At 36.8% G+C, this 17835-nt stretch overlaps 1 protein-coding gene across 3 annotated transcripts in view; it reads right to left on the bottom strand.

The window, feature by feature from the left end:
- LOC121647915 (polypeptide N-acetylgalactosaminyltransferase 18-like) overlaps positions 1–17835 on the bottom strand; it is a 209589-nt gene that overhangs the window by 88040 nt on the left and 103714 nt on the right. For all 3 annotated transcript variants that reach the window (XM_041997737.1, XM_041997735.1, XM_041997736.1), the window contains exons 2-3: positions 12395–12602; positions 12129–12295 (exon numbers count right to left, since the gene is read on the bottom strand). In XM_041997737.1, coding sequence (XP_041853671.1) covers positions 12129–12295; positions 12395–12602 — 375 coding nt within the window. The remainder of the gene's footprint in view (positions 1–12128; positions 12296–12394; positions 12603–17835) is intronic.

Below are 17835 nucleotides of genomic sequence, written 5' to 3'. Positions count from 1 at the left end.
ATTGCTTGCTTCCTTTGTTCTTTCACACATCATTCAGCTCATTTCCAAGTAAAAAAAAAATCAATTTGTTATGAATAAACCAAGTAACACTTCCTGTATTCCAGCATAAGATTTTCCCTGGAGCAGCCATCTTGGTGCCATTGACCTGAACAGATTTCAGATGCATTCACAGTTTGTGATTTAATTTATTTTCTTCTCCATGGATAATGTTTGTGACTCTGTGATGTATTTTTGACAGTTCCTTCACAACTGTTGTTCGTAAATTCAAAATGAAGAAACCATAATCATAAATGACATTTTGTATTTGTATATTGAAGCTGTAACTTTTTAAATCGTATTCTCACAGACAAAATACACAAACATTTTGTGTGATTTTACACAGCCGAGAAATTACAAATTTGTATTTATGCACAACTTTAGATGAATGTGGACAGATGTGTGCTTGTGCACACTAATTCTAACTGACAGCTACAGAATCTTCCACCATAAGCTTGTGGTGAGAGCAGCAGCTCTGATGTGGACATATTGAACCCATTAGCAAGACTCCTGCTATCTTTCACACCTGATACTTCCTGCATTAGAGTTTTCTAATTTTACTCTGGATATGGACATGCTAATGAACCATTGTACTCTCCTGTCAAGTTTGAGAAGATGCAGCTCTCAGAAGCCTCTGACTTTGTGGCAGAGTAAGACAGATGTCTAACTGCTGTGATAATGTCTTGAGAAAACGTCAGTAAAAATAAATAAATAAAATAAAAACCTCAAGGTCTCTTTGGAAAATAATTAGCATGGTGTAGAATAGAAGAACAAAATCTCATCTAAATCCAACAGCTTTTACAGAAATGGTGAAAACTGGCGGTTTTCAAGCCTTACATTTACACAATTAACCACTCAGTTAATAATGCACCAAACTGCCTATTCTCCGACAAAAAGAAAAGGAGAAAAAGAAGAAGTCGCTGCATAATGTCTGATTGTGACCAAAGCGGGATGGATGAATCCAGAAAACCTGTCAGCCCTTTAGATGGGAAGTTAGAGAATTAAAAAGACAAAGACAATCAATAAAAACATTTGCAGACAGAGATTCACCGAAGCACATCTATCTCAGTGTCAAGCATGAATTCATTGAGGCTGATTAACACCTGGTTTTTGGCAGACCACAATTGAGGATTGCACATTTTGTAATGTGATTAATAGTGATTAATCCACAGCTATTTCGTGACAGTGCTAGATTTTTTTTCTTTGCATTCTTGGACCGTTTCAGGATTTCCCCTTTCCTGTGCTTTCTCCTACACTAACTGTGTTTGTTTACCTGTGGATTTTTGGACTAACATAAGCTGATGGTTTTTTGTCTGAAACTAAACATGATTAGCAAAATCAAAGAAAAACATCTGGAAACACATCAAATAAAACAAATCCCTGGCTGGATGCAGATCAACAATTTGCTTTGAGATTAATTGAATTAGATCTTAAAAACTGACGGAACTGAATTATTGGAGATGGTAACAAGCTTTCTTTAAGCTATACAGGGGATTTTATACTTCCAAGTCTGTAAGCATGAACCAAAGACACGGATAACCACCTTACTGACTGGCAAACATCACTGTGAAGGAAACTCTGCTGCAACTGTGGCTAAATGAGTGAAATTCACCAAAACAAAGACAAAAGGACAACCTCAACATATACACACATTCTCAGAATAAGCTGGATTTTTTTCTTGCTTGCTTCTTTTACTTCACAAATGATTTCCTAATGCACACAGTCAGGTAGACAAAGTGCAGACAAAGAAACACACATACTCCCCACAGCGCAACAGCAGGCATCTTCATTTCCTCATTGTGATTTGTCTGCGTTTTAATCGTGACTGCGGGCAACAGTTGCTGCCTTCCCCTCTCTCTTCATTATGACCATCATCCTGGCATCTCAACTCTGTTTTCTTTTAATGAGCCATAGTTTGCTGCTGACCTGGAAGAAAGATGAACTTACTTAAACTGTAGATGGGAAAGTCCAAGGAGCTCCTTCCTGCATTACATATGCATGTATGTTTATTACACATTATGAATATATTGCTTCTGAATTAAGCTTGTAAATCAAGTGAATGTAAGACCGGGCCAGCACAGTGGAAAATGTTTTTTACTGAAATGTGGTTGACAGTCTGAACTGCAGGTGGTCTGTCAGCAGTTCTGGGTTCAGCTTGATCAAGAATGAAAACATTTGGTGCAATGTAGAATTACATGCTCTAACCATCTGGTAAACTCAAACAGTGTTTAAAGTGGAAGATTATCCTCAGTCAGCAATATCTCTGAAACCCACAGGTGGCGATTTGAGTGGGTCCTTGGGAAATTCAATAGGTCCCCAATTAAAAAAAAAAATATTTCCTTCTCTTTCTTATTTTCTTTTATTTCTTAAATTGCAGTTTTAAATTCCTTCAGTGGTGGTATGACATGACATGGTTATAATTAATGGACTTATGAATGTATATGAAATTAAATAAATAAAATTCTTAATGTGAAAAGGTCACACACCAATAACAAATACTACTGTAACTGATGTTTTATTATTAACACAGATCAATCATACCATATACATATTCTGAATATTACTCTATGTTTTTTTTTTTTTTTATTAATATTAACACAAACCAATCAAACAACAGGCACCATAAACAACAACAAATTATGATTCACCAGTATGTACATCTATTAAGTTAAATGTGTCAGTGACACAATATGCATTCTGGCTGTTGGCATTTTATTTCATTTCAATTTCCACTTGACTTCCCTGCTTCCTTTACCTCACCTGTATCATGCTGTTCTGCACCTAACCCTTGGGCTACTCCTGCCTGTCACACATTCAGTCCAGATTTGAAGATGCAGTTTTTCATCAGGTGCTGGTCTTATGTGGTCTAGGTTCCTAAGAATTCAGTGGAATCACCTTCAGTTTAAATCCCACCTTTGTTTATTTACATCTGTTGACAACACTTTAGAGAAGTTCTTTTTGACATTAGCTTTGTTGGTGGCCAGAAACCGACCAGTCAGAGGCGGGTCTTACACTCCAACAGTTGAGTTAGCGAGGGCTGTTGGTCGAGCATGTAGTGACAGAATTAAGAGTGCTCTGTTCACCGGTGCAAGGACACTGGTCCACATATGTGTACACAGAGCATGTGATGAGTACTGAGGGTAAATTCTCATGAGGGTAACAGTTATTCCCTCACAGTGCAGAAATGCCTCCTTGTGATGTGTGTTTCACTTGCGGGTACTAATTTACCGTGCAAGCAGTTTCTTTTCCATGTGCACAGCTGGTTTTCAAGCATGTGCCTTTTGGAACTAAAGAAACCATACACATGTCTATGAAAGAAATGCCATAGCACTCTGCATGCTGTGCTCATGTGCAGAGCAGCTGTCTGACAGCAGAGTCGGCAAGACAAGTTTATTTGTATAGCACAATTTAAACGACAGGGTGATTCAATGTGCTTTACAAAATACAAGGAGCATAATTTAACATTAAAAGAAAAAGGAAAAAGAAAGGACATTGGATAAAAAACAGTAGTAAAACATGATCAAGTTTAAAAATGAAAAGAAACTTGCAGATTTGAACTTCTAAAAAAAAACTATTGCAGCAGCGAACAGGTGAGTCTTTAATTTGGATTTAAATAAACTGAAATGTTTCAGCTGATCTGAGGCTTTCTGGGAGTTTGTTCCAGACATGTGGAGCATAGAAGCTGAATGCAGCTTCTCCATGTCTGGTTCTGACTCTCTGTGAACTGATAAGAAACTGGATCAAGATGATCTGAGGGTTCTGGTAGGGTCATACTGGGTCAATACTGCTGTATTTTGGTCCTAAACCATTCAGAGCTTTATAGACCAGCAACAGAACTTTAAAGTCTATTTTCTAATAGACAGGCAGCCGGTGTAAAAACCTCAGAGCTGGACTGATGTGTTCCACTTTCTTGGTTTTAGCGAGGAGTCAAGCAGCAGAGTCCTGAATAAGCTGCAAGTTTCTAATTGGTTTTTTTAGGTAGACCTGTAAAAATACTGTTACAATTATCAAGCTGTCTAAAGATGAAAGCATGGACTACTTTTTCCAAGTCTTAATGAGACAACAATGTTCTTAAGGTGACAGTAGGCTGACTTAGTGATTCCCTTAATGTGATTTTCAAAGTTTAGTTCGGAGTCCTCAGATTTCTGGCCTGGTTGGTGGTTTTTAGGTGTATAGACTGAAGCTCTGTGGTGACCTTTATTCGTTTCTCTTGGCTCCAAAGACAATCACATCAGTTTTGTTTTTGTTTAACTTAAGAAAGTTCAAGTTCATCCAGTTAACTCATTAATACCAAGAGCCTGTACAGGGCCTCGGTCTCCTGGTGACATTGTAATATATATCTGTGTGTCATCTGCATAGCTATAGTAACTAAGTTTGTTTTTCTTTATGACATGTGCCATGTAGGTGTTAACAGAAGAGACCCCCAGGATGGAACCTTGGGGAACTCCATACGTAGCCTACCGCTGCTGCGCTTCTGGAAGTGGAATGCAGGTTTTATTAAGAAATGTTTATGTAAAACTCAGCATTTTGTTTTTGGCTGAGTCATTGTAGCAGTGTACTGAAGTTTCTTTTGATAGTTACTGTGATTTTCAACATGGGTTGTTCACAGTGTGTCGTTTTTCATGGGAAAAATTAGGTGCATTCCCAGGACACATCAATAGTGAGTTTACTGTGTCCTTTCAGATTTTAATGTGTCAGGGACGCAGGACACGCACCTAGCAACATCACTGCTCAATGACACCGCTTGAGAAGGCACTTTGTTTTTAGAAACAGGAAACAGACAAATTAGATGACATATGAAAGTCTATTTTGGGCAACAGAACAGTATGCTTTGCCCAAAATTGCTCTCTGCTAGGCTCAGACATGTCAAGTTTAGGTTCAACAAAGATGGTAGAAAGGTAAAAATCAAATTATAATCTAAATAAATTCTAGTGTTTCTTTGCTGAATCAGCCATATTGCCCATTCAAAATGGCCAGTGCGTTGTTATCTACTGGCCAGCAAGTGAAACTCTGGTGCAAGATCAAGCATTGTCCTGGAAGAAAAATTGTGAAATGTGATTTCTCTGCCTTGAAATGCTGCTTGGACAGCAACAGCTCCAGAAATACCCTTAATAATGTCACTGTGTCATTAAACAAGGCAGACCCACAGAGTTTTAAGGCTATAAAGTTACATAACAAGAAAAAGATATTTTAAATATGTTAAATGTCAATAATTTATGATTAAAGCCTGGTACACATAATGATATTTGGGCAGTTTTTGTCCCAATTTTACCTCTTCCCAACCTCGGACGGCAAGCGCCTGATCATCGTGAGATTTCCCTGCTCAAAAAAGTCCGTGTTCACGCCATCTCCAGTCTGTTAATTTTTTCAGTTCTGGCTTTTTCTGTTAACAATAGTCCCAAGACCACCATCACTCCCTCATCCTATAAATCCCCTTCCATGCTGTGTGTTGTGTTTTCCGATTGTTACTATGTTTCTTCTTCTACGTTTTTTGCTGGTTGTTGCTATGGTTCTTATTCTACGTTTTTTGCTGGTTGTTGCTATGATTCTTCTTCTACGTTTTTTGCCGGTTGTTGCTATGGTTCTTCTTCTACGTTTTTTGCTGGTTATTGCTATGGTTCTTCTTCTACGTTTTTTGCTGGTTATTGCTATGGTTCTTCTTCTACGTTTTTTGCTGGTTGTTGCTATGGTTCTTCTTCTGCGTTTTTTGCTGGTTGTTACTATGGTTCTTCTTCTACGTTTCAACGTTTGTCCGTCTCGGACTTGCTGGAAAACACCGTCATCTGTGTGTTGTTCTGTGATTACATTTTTGGAGCACACCACACACAGTACGATCAAAACTGATTTTTTATCTTCATGTGTGAAGTCTCGACCAGATAAAAAATTTCACTAGATTAAAAAATCTTTGTGTGTATCAGGCTTAAGAGTCATGCCCAACCTTTTCTTATCAGACTGTTATCAAGGAAAAATGGGTCAACATTAAGGCTGTCCTCTCCTGTTATTTTCTTTTTTCCAAACTTTTGCCGAACAAAAGTCCCCCCCCCCCCCCTCGCCCCCACATTATTCTTTTAAAGAAATATATGTTCTCATGTGCTTAGGGTGTCTTCAAGTACCCCAAGGGAAATGTGTACCCCCATTTGAGAAACAATGCTTAGATTTAATGGTTTTGAATAAATTTAGTATTCATAGATGTATAAATATGCAAAGTAGCCCTATACTCCCTTTGGCCACTTGACTGCATCATACTCCCACTCCTCTGCAGCTTAGAAGAGTCCGTCTGCTCTTAAACAAGGCACACATAATCACAACTAACACCAAAGAAGCTGTGATATTTTCAAGAAAGAAAACATAAGACTTAGTTAAAGAAGAAGGTACCGGATTGTAAAGGATTCTATTTCAGCATATTAACACCAGTTTCTTTAAAGGAAACCACTTGTTAGGAAGCCTGTAGTACATTTACAGTTACATGATGAGTTCTGTCAAAGCATTTTTCCTTTGATTGATTCCACGTTAGGTGTCATTCTGCTCTGAAGGCACAGCTTGTGCTTTGGAGCTGATTGGACCAACTAAGCAGACCCAGCATGTAGCAGAGCCACCACCTCTTGAGTGCAGAGTGAAATACATCAATTCATGTGAAAAAGCAGCTAAGAAACTCTCACAGTGGGCTAAAGTTAAATAAATCCACACAGAAAATATAGATCCTCCAAGAATGTTGCTAAATGCTAACGTTGCTCCTCTTGGTCAGCCCTGAAAACATAGCCCAACTCTGCAGGACAAAATGGATAGATGTAGTGTTTTACTGATACCAGCATCAGACATATTCGACAAATACTGCGAAAAGTAAGGGGATTGGGATAGGTCTAAATACCATCTGATACTATAGAAATAGAATCATAATTAACCTTTCCTGCCCAACCCCACCACACACAGGAGGTTACACAGTCTTGCGTGACAACAGTTTTGAGTTGGTAGGAGGAGGAGCTGCACGTCAACCGCTGTTGTGCTAACATTTGGCATTAATGGTATGTTAACAATTTGGTGCTATTATTAGCAAAATCCCACTAGTAAAACAGCGAAATGCCTAATATGCAGGGCTGAACATTCCTAAGGCGGCAAATTTACAAAGCATTTGGGTTGTCATGTTACAGAGCACGAGGAGTTCGCTGCCTTAAAAAAAAAAAAAAAAAAAAAAAAAAAAAGTTAGAAAGCGACAACAAATAAAGTTTTAGAATTTATTATTCTGGATTTCCAGCCCCTGTCTGTTGTGGAAAACGTTCACTCTAAGTCCAATTCCAAGATTATTTTAATAGAAATTCTTTGTTTTGATTACAAAAGTTCTGTGGCAATCATTGTTTTCATGTATTAATTGATATAGTTTAACCATTGCTAGGCCATTGAATGATAGCAACACCAATATTATTCATCAAAGTCTGTAATAAATATAATTTATTTAAATGATAAGATTAATAGATCTCTTAATAATACAGGTATTGGATCGGTATTTGGTATCGGCAGATGCCTAAAACTCAGGTATCGGGATCGGTCTCAAACAGAAACGGAATTGGAACAAGTAGTGTTCACTGTTTTCTTTCTACTGATGACATGTCTTTATGTTAATGTTAAATTCTTGATTTTCAACAGGAATTTCACCATCTCTAGGCAAATCTCAGACTTATCACACCATAAGAGCAACAGCTCTCACTTAAAATGTGCTTCTTGAACAGATTTTAGGGGGTTGTCAGACAGCTTGTTTTTGGGACTTCTGAAAGTTTGAACACGGAATCTGACAGATATCAGAAAACTCTTTGGTCTTCACATTTATATTTAGAATATAATCACAATTTTATATAAAATAAAAGTCTGAAAGATTTAAACTTGTAGATGCCACCTAATGGTAACACTTATTGATCGTATATGATCCCTCAACTTAATGTCAGTAAAACTAATGATGGTTTGCACGGCTCACTGATCTTTGAGTAACACTTTATGGATATATGAATACCACCTCTATATCTCTACTAACCATTCTGATGGAAGTGCATAATTTCATTCCTGCATTTTCACTTTTGCCTTCGTCTAGCCTCAGCTGACCCTAATTTGTCTTAATTACTGAATGCACAATCAATAAGCTGTAGTTACAATCTTGTACTCTTACTAAAGTCATGTTTTTTAATCACTTCCTTTGACTGTGAATTACCTCCATATGCTTGTAATTCATCACTAAGCAAGAGCATTAAATCATATTTCTGAGAGAATTATTAAGTTGCACGTTTGTAATGCATTAGGAGAGAATAATATGTAGTAAATGATTAATGTATTTATCCCCCTGGTTGCTCTGCTGATCAGCATTCAACCATGTGCAGCTACCATAACTAAACTCTGATATATTGTATTATTGAGGAACAGAGGGACCCATAAAATCTGCAGGCGATAGTACCACAGACAGATTTCTCATAATAGTAATTATAGTTCGGCAGCAGTGAAATACAATATGCTTCACAGAACGTGACACAATTATTAACACTGGCCCTCATACAGACAAGTCTCATCCAGGCTTTAACTGTAGCTGTTTTTGAAAATTTTCATTCATCAGTAACAAAACTAATAAACACATTCATTACTCACAAAATGTTCGGGATATTCGCCTTTTTCTGTGATGTCAGAATGTATCTAAGGTGCACTATTAACCTTTACAGGTGAACTTAATTTGACTTTCTTTGAACTTTTAAATGCACATGTACAACTGTTCAGTGTTTAAATACTTGCAGTACAACAAGCTGTTCTTTAACAAGATGTTAAAGCTCAAAGAAGTGTCTGAAGCATGACCCGAGTTCGAAACCCACAAGGGACGAATATTAACACCTTCCAGTTGATTCCTTGTAAAGATGATCACACAGATGACATTAGGCAAGACCCTTAACGCGACTGCCCAACCACTTTCAGATGCAAGTCGCTTTGGAGAAAACATCTGCTAAATGACAGAGGTGCATATCTAATGGTAACCTTGCATTTAGCCCTTCAAAGCCCAACCCAAGAATAATGGGAGATTTATTTTAATCTAAAGTCTTTATTTAGCCATTTAAAAAATGTAAAAAGTAATTAAAAATATTTTTTGTATTTTTACTGATACATAAAAATGATTGTAATGCAAAAGGTATCCACTAGGGGGCAGCAGACAAGTATCAGATTGTGTAAAAACAGGGTTTTGAGAAGATATTAAAGGTTTTCTTCTTTTAAACAAAGTTTAAGATAGAAAATGTTTGTTTGTTCGTTTGCTGAATGTTTATTTTACCTTGACATGTGTTGACTGGCAACTGCAGTCTTCCTCAGAAGAAGACACTTTTGAAGAAGACTGCAGTTGCCAGGCGATATTGATATTGTGTCAGATGATGTGTCTGATTAACTTTATCGTACTGATTTTAAAATAAGTGAAAACTGCTTACACACAGTTTAAATATATATGGTCATTTAATGAATATTTATAAAACCATATATTAAAGAAAAATAATTTAAATAATTGAGATTGGCAAGATTACATCAATTATTAGTTCTGAATGCCAGTTTTGATTAATTTTCCAGTCTTACCTTTATTATATTAAGAAAGAAGACAAAACTAACCTTTTTGAGCTAGGGGTTTTGAGCAGTTTTTACCATTAAGTGATGCAAAAGGTCTCAGAAACTGTATAAAATATCATACTGGACAAAAGGTTAAAAAAAAGTCCTCTTTTGTTCACATTTTGACATCACCAGACCAAGACGATGCTAAACACAAGACAAGTTATTAAGACATTGACATTTTATATCATGGTATACCCACTGCTGCAGTTAGCTCAGGGTAAATGCCTTACATTCATGATATAAAGTCAATGTAGGATGAACTTTTTAAGTTTTCCCAATACATTCCACCTTAAAGTTGAAACTTCAAACCTTTTATAAGTAGTGTGTGTCCAAATCTTGTGCACTGTCAAAAAAAACCAAAAAAAAAAAAAACCAGGAAAACTTGGATATAAAATACAGACAGTGAGTCAGTCTTGATATTTGCTTTTAAGAAAACCTCTCTTAATCAAACAGGAGTGAATTTAATCGGCTCTTGATTTAGCAGCAGTGTTATCACAGCTGAAAAGGACAGGTTAACCTGTCACTTACATCATTCATCCATTTCAGCCATTTGGTGCAGATTTTGATCTGTATAGTTTGTTTTTATTTAAATGTGCATAACAAAACTGAATTCAGTTTAATGCTTAATTGCTACATCATGTGGCTACAGTTAGTCGATATTATCTTAACAATCCCATTGTTAAAAACAGCTGAATAATAAACATTGCTACAGAGGATGAATGATGACACTGGCTGGAAAAAACATACTAAACCATCCTATAGCATATTATGAGGTGTGAGAATGAGAGATTATTCTGTTAGTAGGGCACTGGAAATACATAACTATTTACTAAAAGGCGGATTCAAACTTCCTATTATAAGCTCCATTTATAGACTTGGCATAGATGTAAGGAAATTTTTCTTTGGTTATTTCTCTGCTTTAATAATACCAACTGGTATTGTGTTATATATCACTGGAAAGCCTGATTAGCCACCTTTACAACGAGGTATAACTTGTCAGGATCGTGCTTCTGTGGAATGAGCAATATAGCTAAATGTGTGGGTAGTAAAAAAAAAAAAAAAAGTACTAAAATCCCCTGTAGCATTCTCTTGTTTCACTCTGTCTGCAGTATGACTCCTACAACTGAGAAATTTCTATTCCTGTGGTTGAATTTGCTATTTAGCAGTATTGTAAAAGCACATTTACTGGCCATCTGTGTGTCTTCCAAAGGCTCTCTGTATCAGAAGGAATGGGTGTAAAATCTTGAGTAAGACATTAGATGGGAAAGCAGAGGACAAGTTAATCTAAAGATAAAAAATGTTGCTGAGAATACTTTAATTACACCAAGTTCTTTGTATCATTAATACGCCTCTGAGATTGTTAACAAACTAAGCTGAAAAGAATATGAGTCCAAAGTTTCAGTTGTGGAAAAGGCTCCTGTCTCCACGGACATGAAGGTACTGAGAGAAGCAGCTGACCTGCACCAACTGAGGGTAATGAGGCAAACAATATGCAGTCTGGTAGAAAATACTTCAAACATATTTTACTCTAGTGGTAGCCATAAAAATGATTTGAGCTAACCTTTGTAAATTAGCTTCTTTATTACTGACTGAAAGCTATGAGAGTATTCAGGGATGGTGATCACTGAAGCTAAAGATTGCAAGCCGTAGTGGTGAGGTAGGGGTGTCTTTGAGTGTTTCCAGAGCATTTTATATAATTATGAATTATAACTTATATCTATTATAACATATAAACACATACATAGAGGACAGATTTTCCTTTATCTAAACAAACTAGTCCTGTTGCCTTCGTGATTCTCTTCTGTGTATCACACCAACATTAGGATGACCACACAGGCTGAGACGAACACACTATTTGACATTTTTGCCAGCTTACCCCTGGGAAATCTGAGGCTACAGAGTTCTAATAAAAGTAGAGGAAAGAATAACTCATTCTCCACCTGGTGTAGGTTCCACTCATGTACAGGTTTGCAATAAAAACTGCAGAAAATCAGTGACAGATTTTCCAATAGAAAACAAATCTTTAGCTGAACTTAACCCATTAGAGCCCGACGTGACATATTTGTTACATACAGTTTCTGAGACATTTTGCTTCAATTTATGGTATAAACTTTGCTTAAAATCCTGTTAAACACAATGTGATACTTGTCTTCTCTCCTCTAAGAGAGAAAACCACATTATAATATTTTAAAATATCACATGGTAATAAATGGTAGAAAAATGTACATTTTTTTGTTACATTTTGTTAAAAGGCCAAATAAAAACTCATATTAAAAAAGAATTGGACTTTTCTTACCATTTTTTCATGGTTTGGGGCATAAAGGGTTAAACTGTTCTCCAGGTGATACCTGGATTTATAAATTAGTCTAAAATGTGTTTGAGGTACATTTAGATTTAAGGAAATGAATTAAGTGTCATAGTGACTAAGCAGAAATACAAAAATATAGATTATGAGTAAGGTTAAAGTTTCTTACAGCTGGTGCTGTGGTCGTCCACCAGTATGATCTCTTTGAGCAGATGAGCTGGAGTCCTCTGAATGACTGTGTGGATGGAGCGTAACAACACAGACAAAGCCTCATTTACAAAGATGAAGATGACGCTGAGCTGAGGAAGGTCTGATGAATAGGACATGTTTCTGCATCTATGGGAGAAAAAAATATGGATTTACAGGATTTTTACCAGAATTACACACTATAATAACTCTAAATGACTTAATCATTGCACTAATTAACTGACTGACCCGTCTGGCCTTAAATCTGGAATTGGCCGAGTGAGGGAGATGCGGTCACTAAGGTAGCTGTTGTATCCGTAGTATCGGAACTTCTTGAGGGCAACCCTTCGACTCTCTGGACCCAGGTCGTGACCCCAGTGGCTGAAGAGTGAAGAGGCGGGGTTAGAGACACCGTCTGATGAAGATGCTGCATCTTCACCATCCTTCTGAGGGGTGTCTGCAGACAGAAAAGGGGGAAGTTGCGTAAACACTAAAAAAATATTCTCAAGTTTTCTCTTTAGCAGTTCTCTCCATGCATCATCACTAACCACTGTGTTGATACTTTTTTAAGCTTCCTTACAAAAACTGTTGAAAACTATAATGACAAATGAGTACCATTCAGCTCTATTCACTGTGTCTTCCGAGGAAAAATGACTGTGACCAAATGTTAAGTAAGCTCTGTAGTCATCAAACAAAACCTGTTTGCTGAGAGTTGGAAGAATAATGTAGAACAATGTATGAGGTGTGGGGAGAAAAGGATGGAGCACAAGTGCAATTTGAGGAAACAGGATTTTTTATTGTCATCACAATTAACTCTGGCTGGCATGTCGATCTATTTCTGCAGGGGAAAATACAAATCCAGACACGTGACCGCTGTAGTACTTGTTTTTTTTAATGAGCGTGGCAGCTGAATTTCCTGCCCCACATGTGCAGCACTAAGCTGCTTTCCGTGTGTGGTGGTAAACAATCAGGACAGAGAAGATGCTTGAGGCCTCAGCGTAAACAGCCCATTAGAAAACAAAACAAAGCTTACTTACTTGGTAGCATCTATTATTATTGCTATTATTATTATTATTATTTGGAACATTGTGTGAAGACAGACCTGCAGCCTGTGGTTATTTCGGCTCATTAGGCCTTTCTTGCCTGCAGTCACTGCCACACTTGGGGCCAAATTTTGACAGAATTTGCATGCATGTTGTTGACCGACTCGCAATGCCAATCATTTGGGTCAGTAAAATATTTATGAACTGAGTTGTGTTTAAAATTTTTATACAGGAACACATTGGAAAAGCACAACAGCCAGTTTTCCATTAAAATGAATACAGATATGGGATTTTAAGAAACATTACTAGTGTGCAATAGCTATTGTTAATGTTATCAAAGCTGGATACTCTGGTATTGTTTGTTTTTAGTCATAGTTACTGTACATACAAATGTGACCTGAGCTATTGGTTATAGCTGACCTGGCCATTTTTATTAGACCACTGTCCTTGTCCCAGTATTCATGCACAGGAGGGCAATTAAGCCTTTAAAGAAAGTGGACCGTGTAAAAAACATATTCGATTTTCTGCAGCTTCTAACTTTCTCCGTGGGAGATCATTGTGCATGTAAGTACGTGCACAGGCATTGTCTGTAAGTTACCTGGTGATTTTATTAGCGCAGACACATTTGACCAAATAGAAGACAAAGAAAAAGACAAATATGTGAATGAAAGTAGCTTTTTTTTTTTTTTTTTATTTATTTGGCTCTGTTCAAAACACAGTTATGCCTTAAAAGATGGAAGCTGAGCGTCCAACCTCATTATTGGGGTATATTAGTGTGTTTTTAAGTTTGGGCAGGCAAACGTGTTTTTATGCATTTCTTTTGCTTTTGGCAGGACCAACATGATAATTGTCAGTATTTAATTGTAATGTCATGTAAATGTGTTCCATGGACTAATAAGTGAAAGCTTAGGCTGAAGCTGTAACCAAGCTGTGTATAACTTTCCAATCTTAAAACTCTGTGCTTCTGACTGCTTTTGATGGCACACTGACAGTCATTATGTACATTCCTGGAGATAAAGTTGTCCTGCAGCATCTAGAAGCTGAGAAACTGTACCCACAGCTTTCTTTTTTCCAGCCCAAACCATCACATGACAATTGTATTTTCCTTTACAGCAGCGCAGCACACCAGCAACTGGATATCAACACACTGGCTTCTTTGAACATGCACCATGGCTGATTCAGCAAAGAAACCCAAGAGGACATTATAGAAGTAAATTTAGGTCAGTTAAGTTTATTAAGTTTATTTTTGGGCCTAATAAAGAAAAACTGAGTCTAAAAAGGTAAGAAAAATAGCAATAAATTAAATAGATGTTCACAATCAATAAACAAAAACAAAAAAACAAACCTTGAGCAACATTTCCTTTAAATAATTATGGTCCCAAAAAAAGCAGATAAAAGTATGAACTTTTCAAAGCATACCTTTTTATTTTATTTTATTTTTTCGTATTTGTATTTCACTTCATTATAAATTAATATTTAAAGTGGGATACAAGACGGAAGCTGAATTAGCTGTTGTTACAGGACACCAAAGTTGGAAAAGTTTAGTGGTCTATAAGCATTTATTTTCAATATTCAACCCTGAACAATTATTCATGTGCAACCCAGATGAAAACTAACTGACTGCTAATAAGAAAAAACAAAAAAAACAAAAACAAAACTAAAAATCCCTTTTTACTACAGACCAAAGTGTAACTCCACCGTTCTCCCACACCCATGTTCTTATTAGTATTGTTGAACACAGTTATAGTTTTGCAAAATCAAATTATTACCAGTCTTATTGGATATATGTATGTTGGATATATCACAGCATTTGGGACGACCTACAGTAGGCTAAGTGATAGGAATCAGGCTATCATAACCAAATTCTAGTTGCTTCCAATTAAAAACTGAAAGCATCTGAACCCAGAGGTTGCTAACTTAAGAGCAGACTCCCTGCTGTGACCTGAGGAAAGTGCAGGAACTGAAAACAACCAAAGAGACCAACGTGTTGACCAGGGGCCGCGTTCCTAAATATTCTAAGAAAATTCACAGAATCATCAGGTGTTCTTAGAATTTCCCCTAAAAGTGAAGAGTAGGTCTTAGTAAAGAAAAAAGCTATTCCTAAAGAATCTTAGCTCTTAAGAGAGCTCCTAAGGTGAGATCTGTTAAGAGCAGGGAGGAGGCCTTTTCAGATAGAAGTTCCCTAAGCAGAGGACAAAAAGGCGGACAGAAGAGGCAAGAGAGACATTCTCCAAACACTGGATGACAGTGAATTAATTAAACGTTACAGATTGGATTGTGCAGGAATCATGTTTGTGGTTTTTCGTGAAATATACCTCACAAACACTTTAATGCTCATTGACCAACTGAGCCAGGAGCAAACGCTGTTTCTCTGTCCAGCTGCTGTTCACTGGTTTGTGGTAGATGTGAATGCCAACCAACACTGCTTCTTATAGGCCGGTCACCAGTCACAGACAATGATGGAAGCGAGCCATTTTACCCTCGTTAATACAAAATGGAGTTGAAATGTTCAAATTTGAAAGTGTAACAATTACCAGTGTGGCAATTAAATGTGAGCAAATAAACAGAATTATCAGCATGTGAATACTGTGCAAGTGGGTCTGAGTTTCTACATTTTATGTAGAACAATTTTAAAGTATAGCTTACCATTTATAGAAAAGATATTCTTTTTATGTAAACTATTATTTATAATTACACAGTTTATATATAGATTAGATTCTATGATTAAGTTTGATTTGATGGTCCATTCTATGCCCATTTTCACCAAAGGTGTGTCTAGCTTTTAGGATCAACCAAACACAGCTTTTGAAATGATGACTCATACCTAGCAACAAGGTCAACCACACCTCCTCACTAAGATAGGAGTTTCTGTCCATTCCTCAGAGTTCTCTGAAAATGTTCTGGAATCACTCCTAAGCTAAGACTCCTTGCTAGGAATTTTTAGGTTAGGAGTTCTCTGAGAGGATTCACAGAATCTTTAGTAATACGGTCCAGGTCTACAGATCTGAACCAGATAATCTATCAGGACTCTGCTGCCAACACCACAGGATACCTCAAAACTTCATTCCCCAATGTTTTGGTGGAACAAGATCCTAGAAGTTCTTAGGCAGGTGGTTTCGACTGATAACTTGCCGTTATGACAAGAGCAGCAAATTTCCCTCTTGTTTGTGTATGTTGAGTTGAGATACAGCAAGGACTTGGCGGAGTGGATTAGGGTGGACCCACCTCAATTTTACCAAAACAATCAACGATTATGAGGGACCGAGACCAAGGATGAAGAGCACACAGGAGGTTTTTGTAAGAAACAAGGGAAACTATATACACTAGCTGATCAACTTAACTGATTCACAACAGATCTTAAACAATTTAGACTCTTAAATCATTAGGGAAACAAATCTAAATAATCATAATTCTACATAAAGAATAAACAAAGTAAAGAAAAAACAATAGAAAATCTAAACACCTCTACCACTATCTTGTTGTGAGATGGATGAGTCCAATTAGACCACAGCCTCATCAAAGGAGATCCACCTCAGCTGGGACTCTCTTAGCAGGCTTGGGCCTCCCACACAGCAACTTCCCCAGGAACTGGTAACCAGTGATGCCACAGATTACTTGAAAAAGTAATCTGACCACTGATTACTGATTACTTCTTTAAAAAGTAATCTAGTTACTTTACTGATTACTAAGGTTTAGAAGTAACTAAGTTAGATTACTAGTTACTTTATTAGTTAAAACCCCCCAAACAAAAAAATGACAATCGATTTTTTTTTCGCATATACTTTACTGAAAGTGCATTAGTTACGAATGGTGACTTTACAATGTTTTGCAACTTGTAACTTTTAATTGTTTTTCACCTTCTATGAACATAGTCAGTCTCTTATTAACTTTGTAAATCATTCAGTGCTTCTTCCCTACCATCATATACATTAATTCAAATGAATAACAATAAAATAAAGCAACATCTCTCGTTAAGCATAAGACAAATCTGCATTATGTTTTACTTTTACACATGAGAAAATAATGAAATAGTAACGGACTTATTAAAAAAAAAAAAATCAATTCGGTTTGGAATAGGTTCTGATGAGGGAAGTGGAGAGGCGGACCTCCCATCATGCACCAGGGTAATAAGTTTCTATATCATATTTTTTTCTAAAGTCATGTGCAGTGAATGATTTGTGTTTGTCGATTTAAAAAAGGTCAAGTTTCAGCGAAGAAATGTAGCTGCATGCTTACGAGTACATAAAATTTCTGTACCACCGTTAATGAGAAGGTGTGTTGAGTTAGATAAATACACTTTCGTCCACGGCGCTTGATTTCAAATCATATGTGAAAGGAGTGGGGAGTGCCGAAGTAACGCAGGACGAATATGAAGAGTAACGGTAATTTGATTACATTGTAGGACATCCTAACGCGTTAGATTATATTTTGTTAAAATATGTAGTCAGATTACAGTAACGCGTTACTTTGTAACGCGTTACTGGCATCTCTGCTGGTAACTCACAGAAAATGCATATTAACTGAAAGTAAACCACATTAACAAGGTGACAAGAATGAGTCAACTAAAATCCGTTAACCACCCCAGCCAAACCTGCTAATACAAACGTGAAATATAAAAGAAATGGTAAGTATTACAAATAAAGTCAG

This window comes from Melanotaenia boesemani, chromosome 10 (assembly GCF_017639745.1).
Source record: "Melanotaenia boesemani isolate fMelBoe1 chromosome 10, fMelBoe1.pri, whole genome shotgun sequence".
Classification (NCBI taxonomy): domain Eukaryota; kingdom Metazoa; phylum Chordata; class Actinopteri; order Atheriniformes; family Melanotaeniidae; genus Melanotaenia; species Melanotaenia boesemani.
This window is presented reverse-complemented; position numbering and strand designations above follow the sequence as displayed.